The following is a 12,780-nucleotide window of genomic DNA, read 5'->3' on the forward strand; positions in this document are numbered from 1 at the left end:
GTCTGCAGAAGAGAAGAATGAGGGGGGATTTGATAGCTGCTTTCAACTACCTGAAAGGGGGTTCCAAAGAGGATGGCTCTAGACTGTTCTCAATGGTAGCAGATGACAGAACGAGGAGTAATGGTCTCAAGTTGCAATGGGGGAGGTTTAGATTGGATATTAGGAAAAACTTTTTCACTAAGAGGGTGGTGAAACACTGGAATGCGTTACCTAGGGAGGTGGTAGAATCTCCTTCCTTAGAGGTTTTTAAGGTCAGGCTTGACAAAGCCCTGGCTGGGATGATTTAACTGGGAATTGGTCCTGCTTCGAGCAGGGGGTTGGACTAGATGACCTTCTGGGGTCCCTTCCAACCCTGATATTCTATGATTCTATGAACTGGTGATGCAGTGATCAGAGTGCTGGTCCAGCTGCTGTCGCCCAGCGGAGCCTGGCAAAGGAAGATGCAGAGGAAACCATTTGGAAATGATGATGAATCCATTGCAGTGGGGCTGCTTGGCCTTGCAGAGCTGGGAAGGGGAAGCCACTCTGCCATGGAATGGAGTCGCAGGGAGTCCTGAAAGCCTCCCGCAGTGTGTCATCCAGAGACAGCATGGCTCTATGCGAGCCCCTGGGCCACCACATTGACTCACACCAGGAGAGAGGGGCTCACAGAAGTACTGTTCAGTGCAGCATCCCCTGCTCCTCTCCCTGCCCTCCGGGCAGCTTGAGGAGCACATCAGGACCCTGCTGTCTAGTGCGAGGGAGCTAGGGGCCAGAAGAGCTGCTGACTTAACGCAGGGGGTTTGCTTTAATGTAACTAATACCCTCCTGCTGACCTCCCCTCTCCTGGCCCTTTGGCGTGTGAGACTCCCTCAGGCGCAGCTAGGACCCCTGACCCCACTCAGAGCTGAGGTGTAAAGCGGGGGATGTGAGTGGCTCTGTGGAGTCTGCAGTGACATGACATGCAGGCTGTGGGGCAGGTACAGCAGTTACACTGAATGAATCTCCCCCAAGGTGTCTCTGAGCTAAGCCCAGTGCCGGGGGAAACTGCGGGGCCTGCTGGAAGCACCATCCTCACCTCCTGCAGCTGCTTTACACAGTGGCTTCTGTCTAGGAGAGGGCCGGATCCTACCAGGTGCTGAGCACCCCAGCTCCCGTTACGTGCAAGGGAAGTGGGGTGAGAGTTGAAGGTGCTCAGCATGTCTCATGCCTAAGCTCTGACTTCCATGCTAGGGTAATGAGCATGTTTGAGCAGCCAGGCGTGAGAGTCTGGGGGCGTGAGAAATAAGGCAGTGCCTTGGCGTGAGTTAGGTCTTCAAATCCATGTTGCCTGCTCTCAGTTTTATCACGAGCCTCACAATATTTGGTGTTTGACTCAGAGCCCCGGCTCCCACAGGCAGCAGATTGGGTAAGAATCTCAGCTTTTATTTTAAAAAGCCAGCTTCCAGCCCCTGTGGTTGTGAACAAAAGCTGGGAAATGTGGCCCACATGTGACCCAAAGGCTCGGAAACCGGAAGGCAGAGTAAAAGACCCCCAATGTATTATTTGTTTAAACCTCACAATTTTTAAACCAATCTTGTGATTTTGGGGACCTGATTTATGATTTTTGAATGTCCGGGGTTGGCCATACTTTTGTCTCCATGAGAAAACTGTACCAAACAACAAATTGGTTTAGAAGCAGTTCTGGTTAAATTGACATAGCCCTCTTGCATGGGCACTCTTCAATAGAAATCAAAGGTAGACACCAGGGGCTTTGAACCCTTTAACTACATTAGCTTCTAAACCAATTTAATGAAATCAAGACAGTTTTCTTGCGTTGACAAGGCCTAGATGTCACCTGGGTCTGATCTCACATAGACCAGGGCTGATTAATCTGGGTGGAAACCCAGCCATTCCCTTAAACGTATGTTTTCTTCTTTTTAGGAAACAAGAGAATATGAAGTTTCAATATAAAGACAGTGATACGAGAGTCTCCAGATGTGAACTTAATTCACTCCAATAGAACTTCCTCAATAACTAATCCAGAGACCATGTGGAGTTTAATTGGAATCCTGGACCTACTGTTGTCTGTCCTTTTGCCTCTTTATTGATGATTTAACTGTTTCTTCACTGTATTTATTCTATTTAACTTGAGATAGGTGTGTTCAAAGTGTTACCGGCAGGCTGTGCTCCGCTCCCTGGGTGTACCCAGAGCTCTAAGGACCAGTGCAGAGCTACCAGTCCACACATGAAGGTGGGGAGGGTGCCCCATCCCACAGCAGCGACAGCCTCCAACTCTGCACTGGCCACATGCAAAGGGATTTTACGGTTTTTGTGTTGTTAAAAATTAAAATGTCTCTACGCAAGATCCTGCAGCTAACTGCCAAGAGCTGGGATAGACACAGAGCTTGATTCCTTGGTATTATACATAGAGAGTCTTCCTGAGCACTGTCCTAAGCTTAACTACTGCCCACACATTTCCAGTTCTCCTAGAGTTTGATCAGGCATCTGGTGCTACGCTCTCTCCGATTCAAAGAGCAGTGAGCAGAGGGAGCAGCCTCTCTCCTGGGGCCCATCTCAGGAAAGTTGCCAGGCAGGTACTGCATGATGCCCTCGGGTGTCTGGGGAGAAAGGGGAAGCAGAGACCAAACAAGCAAGTTACATGCTACTTGCTTGGCCCAGTTTGTTTTTAACCCTGGAGAGGCACATACAAGAACATGTGAGCTGCTGCAGAGAAGCCTTAACATGTGCAACCAACGATTGCTGAGCATATCAACCCCGGTCTGAGAGACCTTAGCAGCATTGCAAGGGGACATGGGTAAAATCTTCTAGGGCAGTGTTACCACTACACTGGGAACAAACAGGCTTGCCTGTCTTCTGCTCACACCTGGTATTGCTCTTTAATAACATTTACTGTGGCCATTGCAAGGAATATCCAGTCTCTCTCAAAGTCTGAGTTCACCTTTTGCCCACTTTACAGTAAGTATCTCAGGGTAATAACGATGGAATACAGGATCCTATCACATGCTCTGGTTAATTTTGGAGCATTCGCCCTTCAAGATTACAGTGCCCTCATGCAACTGGAAGAGTCCACTGTTCTTCTGGAATAGCTGCTCTGGGAAGGGCAGGTGGGGTGATTACTTAGCCACAGCTCTGCATGGGAAGAGCCAGAGTCAGTCCTTCCTCCCATCTTCCCGGAGCATGCAGAACCGGCAGAGTGAGTTAGATCGGATATCAGCAGCATGGGAAGACTTTATGGCAGCAACCAAACCGCCATGTTCCTGTCATTCCAAACCTAGCCCAGGGTCCGTGGCAGAAAACAGGGTCCAGTCAGCATTGTCCACTAAGAGCTGCACTGTCCAGCTTGGAGGTAAGGATGGGAAATCACCTAGATTTGCACTCCACTTGCGAGTCAGGCACTGGGCAAACCCCACCTGGAGAAGAGAGAAGGGAGCAGTGGGGTCATTGTAGGGAAGAAAGTCAGGTAGCAAACCTTCCCTGACTGCAGCATAGGAGCCCAATCACTGGAGGAGCATAGCAGGCAAAATAGAGCCTTTAGTAGCCACTTCCATCTTGATCTAACCCTGTGACAACTGGACTTCAATCACCACATTCCTTCCTATTCTTTGGTTCTGGAGAATAACGTGTTTGCACTTAACAAAACAAATGCTCAAATGTTTTCTTTTCATGGAAACATAAAGATTCACACAAGGTGCCATTGACAAGTTACCAGTACTTCTCTTTCACAGAATTGGCAGTCACACTGGGCCATTCCTGCTACCATCGGAGAAACGGTGCCGTTGATGTCTCTTTGGCTGCTGGTGTCTTTATTCTGTCTTTGTGGAATGGCAGTTATAACCAGGACAGTGTTTTCAAGTCCGTTTGAGTTTAGAGACGGTTAGGGCATCTCTGCAGTTGTACGACTGAGACATTCGATTTTTTTTCCTTTGAAGAAAACAATCAGCGGAATGTGTATTTGTAACTTGCAAAGGTTAAAAAAAAAAAGAAAAAAAACAAAAAAAAAAAGGTGCCAGAAAGGTACCAGGCATTTCATTTCTGTTCATACACGTCTGTTTTTATAAGAACAATGTGAAAATGGTTGGGATTAAATATTTTTGAACATGATACAGGACTTCCCTGGGAAGCTCTGGAATTTAGTGTAACCTTAATACAAATTGTACTATATTTTTTAAAGGTTGAAAATGAGTTTAACAGAAATTTGAGCCACAGAATATGCCTGTGGCTCAGCCTGTATTACGTGCTGCGTACACTTCAACGCTATCTGCCATGTGGTCTGCAGGTCTCCATGGTTACACACACAGGCCCTTACATCGTCACCTTCTTGAATGAGTTGGATCGGAAATGCGTGAATGGTGCAGAAGATTCCCCCTGGCCCGAAGCTGTGAAGATCGATGTGTTGGGTCCATCTCACTGTATTTTCGCTGTGGAGTTTTTCTCCAGAAAATGGGCACAGGTTATCCCCTGCAGCATATGAGCCTGGTGGCTCTCTGGGGCGCCTAAGGGCTAGATTCGAGTCCCTCAGAAGTCGCTGGGATGAGAGTTGGCTCTCTGTGTTCTCCAAAGCCTACCCAGCCCCAGTGGGTCTTTAGTTTCCTTTAGATTTGGTTTTACAAACTATTGAGACGCAAATCTCTTCATTTCCCCCTGAGAAGAAATACAGGAGCAACTGCTCCTTCACTTTTCACTCTCATGAGCTCCTGTGTATTACCACATGATCGGGGCAATGTGCTGTCCTCTTTAGAACAAGCCTGCTGTGCGACAGGGCAGGTGGATGGATGGCGGGTAACCAGGAATGGAAGTGATCCCTAATTTAGTTACTATTTCCTTTCGATACATACATAAATATGATAGGATGGAGAGGTGGAAGGCCTCATGGCCGCTCACTTTAAAATGCCTTCCCTTGCCTCCTGCTGTGTTACTTTAGTGCATTATTTAGCATATTATTAAACCAAGCCTTCTGAGCAAGAGACCCTACCAGACGCATCTGTTTTCTGGGGCACAGAGCCTCTGCATTGGTGGCCTGGGCTCATCTGGATGCAGTTTCCATGGGCTGAAGACTGGGGAGAAATTTCAACCCTGCAGTAAACAGGCCCCACTCGCAGGGAAGAGAAGGGGGACACATCTGCTTCCTGGGCTGGTTTGGCTGTGGATCTTTTACTGCTGGTGCCATTACCTAAGAGGCGTTTGCACTTTGTCCCAGGGCAGAATGAAAGCAAGTGGGAAATGAGACAAACGCCCTTGCCTTATTCATGGATGAAAACAACAGACTTTCCCCGGTCTCCTCGCTAGCTTTTCTGTTGAACATCACAATGTCCTGCCCCATGGGACAGGGTCAGGGAAACACCCCTCAACCGTGGAGACTGGCTCCGTCTGGGAGTCAGTATGGCTAAAACCATCCAACCCCGTGGGATCAGAGATTTGCACTAGCCCTGGCAGAGTCCAGGACTTTCTTCTCAGTTGAGCTGAGACTCTGGTCTGAGTGCAGAGCTCAGAACATCTGCCGATGGAGCGCATACTCCATGAGGTCTGTGTTTCCGCTGTCAGCAGTCAGATTCCAGACTCTGTCTGAACATACAGGATAGAGATCACTGACTGGGAACAATGCCAAGGAGCCAGTCTGGAGACGACTCCACAGGAAGACCAGAAGGGTCAGTGGAGATAAATTTCAGAGTAGCAGCCGTGTTAGTCTGTATTCGCAAAAAGAAAAGGAGTATTTGTGGCACCTTAGAGACTAACCAATTTATTTGAGCATAAGCTTTCGTGAGCTACAGCTCACTTCATCGGATGCTCACGAAAGCTTATGCTCAAATAAATTGGTTAGTCTCTAAGGTGCCACAAGTACTCCTTTTCTTTTAGTGGAGATAAAGGAGATCGACTGTCCTGAGGAGTTTACTCATAAATTTTAAGGCCAGAAGGGACCATCATGATCATCGGGTCTGACCTGTTGCACATTGCAAGCCACAGAACCTCACCCACCCACTCCTGTAATAGACCCCTAACCTCTGGCTGAGTTACTGATAGAATCCCTTCTTATTGCCCTCAACTCTGCCATAGAGTTCTCCTTGTGTTCTTTTGCTTCCCGTATCAATTTGTACAATTTCTAGCTTTTAATTTTATATTCATCACGATCAGCTTCCTTTTTTCCATTTCTAATTTATGTGTTTTTAAAAAATTATAGCTGCTTTCACCGCCTCTCTAACCCAGGCTTGTTTGTTTTTTAAACCAGTGCAGTCCTTTCTCTCAGGTGTGGCTTTGTGGGCATCCAGTAAAACGCTCCTACAAAGTTCCTAATTATCATTCACATTTTCCGGATTAAATTCTTTCTTCTAGGTGATTTGGCTCAGAATTGTTTTCAGCTTTGTAAAATTGGCCCTGAAAGCTGGAAACATGAGGAGTAAGCATGTGGCAAGCAGTACGTTCAACACAACTGTTCTCCTAAGGGCAGAATGACGTAGGACACCCTGCCACCTGAGCCAAAGTCCGTCCAAGTCAATGGAAAGACTCCCACCAACTTCACAGAGTTTTGGATCAGGCCCTTCAAGCATAATGTTGACTAGGGAGGGATAGCAAAGTGTCTAAGGCAAATTCCACCTGTCTAGATTTTTTTGCTGTATTCACGTTGGTCCCCATTTCGTATGTTCACAGTTTCAAAAACAAAACCCAACGTGGGACTGGATGGAAAAAGGAAAACATTTTCTCATATAATTATTTTTTGTTGCTCAGGGGGCTTTAAAGGGAGAAGAGGCGCATATGCAGAACAGGGGAGTTCTAATGCACAGCTCACAACATTCCCTGCACGCCAGCAGGGACAGGCCGAACCCGAACTGTGCCACAGGTTTACGTAGCGTTGTCTCTACTCGTGCACATCTTTACAAGTGGTTTGCATGCAGTACAGCTGTATCACAGCTGTTCACCTGTCTACAATGCCTCCTGGTTTTTTTCATCCCAGCCATCAGAATATCCTACTTGTGTTCACATGAACGATAATGGATTTGTAGGGCGACATACTGTATATTTTTCATGCTATTTTCTTGAAGGTAAACTACAATTTCTTAAATCTTAAATCTTATTCTTAAATCTGAATATGGATGAATTTACTGTGTTAAGAGAAGCATTCCCGCAGTCATAACTCTCCCTCCATATTAATGTACAAACATCCTTCAGCTCTGTCTGTGGTACTGTACTCTGAGTGCAATAAATTCCTCATTTTGCGTCAGGTCTGACCTCTCCTCATTTGTACAACTGTTGAGAATAACCATTTGCCCTTCTCATGCCTCTTTCATCTGAGGATCTCAAAGTGCTGGATGAATATTAATAAATTAAGTCTCACAACCCCTGTTAGTAGCTACTTTACTATCCCGTGTTTCACAGATAGGGAAACTAAGGCACGGACACGTTAAGCATCTTACTCAAGATCACCCAGCTGGGAATAGAATTCATGTGTCCTGTCTCCTGGTTCCGGGCTCTGATAACTAGGCACTAGAATCCATCCTATAGCTTCTAATAAGTGTGGACAATGGGAGTGTTGTCGCTGCTTTTGTAAGTTCGTGCTTTGTGACTTCTTTATTGTCAGCTGGCTTCCAGGTTTGGTAAAAATACTCAGCCCTACACCCTGAAACATAATGAGCCTTGTAGGAGATGGCCCTGCAACTTGGCAGGCAGAATAATGGAATGGCTGATACGGGACTTGAGTAACAAAGAATTAAAGGAGGATAATATAGTTAATGGGCTTATGGAAAAGAGATCTTGTCAATCTAATCTGATATCTTTTTTAATGAGTTGACAAAGCTTGGTTGATAAAGATAATAGTGTTGATGCAATAGAGTTCTGTAAGGATTTGACTTGGTATCACATGGCATTTTGATTACTAAACTAGAACAATACAAAATCAACATGGCACATGTGAAATGGTTTAAAAACTGGCTAATTGATAGGCCTCAAAATGTAATTGTAAATGGGAAATCATCATCAAATGGGGTCCCACAGGGATTGACTCTTGGCCCTCCACCGGTTAACGCTTTTCTCCATAGTAATGTTTGCAGGTGACACAAAACATCGGCACAATCACAAATAATGAAGAGAACAGCTCATGGATACAGAGCAATCTGGCTCGACTGGTAAACTGAGCACAAGCAAACAAATGTGTTTTAATCTGGAACTAAGAATGTACACCATACTTACAGGACGGGGGACTCTCTCCTGGGAAGCAGGGACTCTGAAAGGACTTGGGGGTCATGGTGGAGAATCAGCTGAGCATGAGCTCCCAGTGCGAGTTTGTGGCCAAAAGGGCTAATGTGACCCTTGGACGGATAAACAGGGGAATCCTGAGCAGTAGTAGGACAGTTATATTAACTCTCTATATGGCACTGGTGAGACTGCTGCTGGAATACTGTGTCCAGTTCTAGCGTTGGCAGTTCAAGGAGGATGCAGATAAATTGGAACAGGGTTCAGAGAAAGGTCACAAGAATGATTAAAGGATTAGAAAACCTGCCTTATAGTGATAGACTCAAACAGCTCAATCAATTTAGTTTACCAAACAGAAGGTTAAGGGGTGGCTTGATCTATACCTACACAGGGAACTGAAATTTAAAAATAGAGAGGTCTTAATCCAGCAGATAAAGGTATAACAAGATCCAATGACTGGAAGTTGAATGTAGACACATTAAGATTAGAAATATGGTGCACTGAGTGTAATTAACCATTGGCACCGGCTACCAAGGTTTGTGGTAGAATCTCCAACACTGGCAATTTCTCAAAGCCAGATTGGCTGTTTTTCTAAAAGATCTGCTCTAGTTCAAACAGGAATGAGCCCAGGGAAGTCCTATGGCCTGGGTTATGCAGGTCAGATTTAGGTGATCACAGTGATCCCTTCTGGCTTTGTAATCTATCCCCCAAACTTGACATGTCTGACTGCATTGCACCCAGACTGTACATCACCACTAGCCTGGCTGAATTACCAGTGTGGGAGGGCAGGAGGCCCAGGGAATTTGGGACAGAGGAAAGGGACGTTGTGCAGCTGAAAGTTATTAGTGTTCGTTACACACGGATGTGCTTGACACAGTACAGGACCGAATACGGACAGCCCCTGCCCCACAGTGCTTGGCATGGTTTGCAAGGAACGGGGGGTTGGGGGGGAGTTTGGGATTTGACTGGTAATGTTGGTAGTTGGGTTCCAGAGTCCTCACAACCCCTGTTAGTTGAGCAGGATTAGAGCAATCAGAGTGCCGGGGAGGAGAACTCTGCCCCTTGGCTCTCTGGACCCTGGCTAATTCCCAGGCCAAGGATATCTGGGGCCTGGCCAAAGGCTGAGGATTTGGTGGAGGCTGCCAGGGAGCCAGGCCAGGGAGAGTTTCTGGCTGCCTTTTCTTGGGGTTCCCCCTCAGCCCCTGGCCTGAGCTCCCACAGGGCTTGTGGCCTGTCACAATCTCCCAGCCAGTGGAGGGAGGTGGGTGCCTTGGGCACCGGGGCTGGAGGAGAGCAGGGAAGCTTGGCTGGCATCAGGGAACGCCCAGCCCCAGACAGTGAACATGTCCCAGCACTCAGTGCGGGGCAGCGGGAGGGGGCTTGGCTTCCGACGAGGAGGCCGAAGGGCGGTTCCTGCTGGGGGAAGGCAGAGCGTTCATCCCCAGAGCAGCACGCCACAGGCCAGGCTGCTGTGCTGGTCCCAAGGATCACGACATCGGGTGGATCTCAACGTCGGCTGGACCGCAGGGAGCCGCTGTGTCCTGTCAGTGAGACCATCAAGGGAAATCAATGGGGCAGCAGCGTTTGGGTCCCGGGATCTCAGACGAACGAGAACAAACGGGCCTAGCCAGATGCACACATCCCTCCCCAGCAGGAGGGGGCCTCCCATTCGACCCCCTCCCCCAGCAATGGGTGGCTACGGCTCTGATAACTAGGAGGGGTGGGGGGCTCTCAAGCACACAGAACCCACACGAGGGATGAGGGAACCCGGCAAGCGCCGTCCTTACAGCCACCAAATGTCCTCAGCAGCTCAGCCTAGCCCTGGCCCTGAGCCCTGGCCCGTCCCGCCGGCGTGAGTGGGATTCCAGGGCCGTGTGGCTCGATGCCTCCCGCTCCGGTGGCCCTAGGGCTAGGATTCCTTCTCACATGCTGGGTCTCTCCCGAATCTGGCACGGTCCGTAATTTCTGCCAGTCACTGCTGGCCAGAGCCTGCCACCTTCCCCCAGGCTGAGTGGTACCAGGCTCCGCAGTGGCTGGTTGGCCCCCGGGGGGAAGGCGCTATCGAACATGGCCATGGAACGAGGGGCAGGGCCTGGTCAGGCAGAGAGGCTCTTTGGAGCGGGAGGGAAATCCCATCGCACCTGGAGAAGGGGTGTGGGTGTCTCAACTGCAGGGACTCGTCCCCTTCCCCACCAGTAAAGCAGCCGGGCTCGGAGGCCTCGAGGCAGCCAGAACAATGGCAGCCAGTTTCTCCATTACACCTCAGCGTCACCTCGTCTTGCCAGAGCCCCGGCCTAGCCCCTACCACTCCTCAGCAGGCTTTTGCTGAGTGATCTGTTGGGGCAACAGCTGCACATGGCAGAATTCCAGGTATCGCTCTGACTCACAAATCCGGCTCTTGAGGTCAGTGTCTGGAGGCACTGAGGTGACCCAAGGGCCTGGCTACGAAGCCACTGCTCTCTGATGCACAGCTTGGCCAGCACATGCTGCCCACGGTGTCTCTCCCCCATGTGCTGCAGAAGTGCCCGGAGCTGCCCCAGACTCTGTGGAGTTGATTACATGGACCGTGTGTGTGCAGGAAGGGCAGATGTTCCTGCAGCAAGCTGGGTGCAGGCTGAGCAGGCGCTGGAGGTCTGATGGCCTCCTGCCCATGGCTGGGGAGGGTGAGGAGAGCAGCTGCATGCCTGGGTCGAGCAGGGAGTGGCTGCCCCACTTCCAGGCTGGAGAGCTGCCTGCCAATGCTGCAGTGCAGAGTGCGCTCAGCCAGTGCTCCCCGGCCATGTGATCGGATTGTCAGGCAGCTCACGGTGGTCGCCTGCTGGCTTGAGTTGCCACATTAGAGCCTGTGGAGCGACTTTCTGCTGTGAGTGACTGAGACTCAGATGGAAATCTATTGACCTTATCACTGGTACAAATGAGCCCAGGCTGGCGGAGGACGTGTGGCCATAAGGGGGAGGGGGCCGACACACAAGCTGCTGCAGCCACCTCTGCACGGCTCTGCAGCCCCTTGCGGGAGGCGGAGGGATTGACAACGCAGGTGTTCTGCTCACCCTGGGACCACACGCTGCTCCTGCCTGATGAGCGGATTGTCCCCTAGCCCCCATCGTCTGCTGGGTGCTGCACAGGGCCCCAGGAATTGAGAACCTGGATCTAACCCAAGAGTGCTACGCCTCCCAGTGCCCCACACCGCAGGGAGCTCACTGCTCACCCCCATTAGTCCTCAGCCAGCTCGCAGGTTATCCTCCTTTTCACTAAGGGGCTTAAAGCATTGCTGGCCCATTTTTTCCCAGATTCCTGCCTTTACCTTCTAGCTAACTGCTTTCCTGCTCCTTTTCATGCCAGCTCATGACCTGGGCCCTGGCTGTATGAAGCGGCTGGATACTCCCCCTGCATCCAGGGGTGTCTGTGAGCAAGCTCTCAGGCTTGGGCTCCTTGCATTTTGCGTGCTGCAAGCCAGGAAGATGGGGGAAGGATCTGTGTGCAGGGCCCAGCAGTGAGTGTAGCTGAGTAGATGGGATTCTTACATCACTAGGGCCTAAGAAATCACAGCCTTGTCTGGGCTGTGCTTCCCAGCCAGCGAGAGGGGCTGACGCCAAGTCAGAGCTGCTTGGCAGGAGCATTATTTATTTGGATTTACATACAGCATTAAAGCAGTACTGGCCAAATAAGTCCATTTATAATTACTCATAATCCTCTTCCAGCGTTTACAACCCTCCGAGTTGTTGGGTATTTAAAGTGCTAATCTGCAAAGGGGCAGCATATTGCTCTGCCACTAACCAACCTGGTCCAAGGCCCATTTCTCTGCTCACCCAGCCCCTCAGCTCTAACGTGCTGACCCATCAGCTGCAAGAGTCCATCTGTGTCAGTGCATCTCAGTCCTGACCCACAGCCCCCACTGCCATGCCAGAGATGGGCTCCCACCCACAGCCCTGATGATGCAGCTCATTCCCCAGGCAGGGCCGTCCCTGCTATTCCCGTCCTGGGGCTCCCCCACCCACAGCTTTGCTGATGCATCACCATCCTAATACACAGTCCCCACTATTCCAGTCAGGAGCCTCCCACACAGAGCTCTGTGGATGCATCTCAATCCCAACTCACATGTTCTGCAAACCTCTCCCTGTTCCAGCCCTCGGCTCCCACACACCATTCTGCCAATGCACCTCAATCCCAACCCACAGCCCCCCTGCTATTCCAGTCTTGGATCCCCTGCCCATGGCTCTGCTGCTGACCCCCCAGCAATCTCCTGAGCTGGGAACAGATACTTACAGATAACACAATCTGCACATTTTTATCTGGAATTTACAAAATGATGGCGGAGACCTATTTCCTCCTCTCCCTGCTCTGATGATGGTGCTGGAAGGACGTAGCATCATTAGCTACCAATTCTGCAACCTGTCCTTTGCTCTTCTTCCATGCAGCAGTGCCGAGATCCACAGCTGAGTCCCCCGGGCCCTATGGACACCTGGGGTGGATGGCCCCAAAGTCTATGACGGTGAGACCATCCAGGACATTCCCATGAGGCGTGAAGGCCACTTGGGAAGATGAGGCTGAGTGGGGCTTTGACAAGGTGTACTTGTTTATATGCTGTAGCTACAAAGCAGCATAAATTGGCTCAGA

General features: G+C 49.8%; 1 protein-coding gene across 1 annotated transcript in view; it reads left to right on the forward strand.

The window, feature by feature from the left end:
* The window catches only part of SEZ6L (seizure related 6 homolog like), a 144,344-nt gene extending 141,168 nt beyond the window's left edge, over window positions 1-3,176 (forward strand). Inside the window, exon 17 of the mRNA XM_074972860.1 lies at window positions 1,903-3,176. Coding sequence (XP_074828961.1) covers window positions 1,903-1,932 — 30 coding nt within the window. The 3' untranslated portion in view covers window positions 1,933-3,176. The remainder of the gene's footprint in view (window positions 1-1,902) is intronic.
* Window positions 3,177-12,780: the final 9,604 nt, after the last annotated feature.

This window comes from Natator depressus, chromosome 15 (genome assembly GCF_965152275.1).
Source record: "Natator depressus isolate rNatDep1 chromosome 15, rNatDep2.hap1, whole genome shotgun sequence".
Lineage (NCBI taxonomy): Eukaryota > Metazoa > Chordata > Testudines > Cheloniidae > Natator > Natator depressus.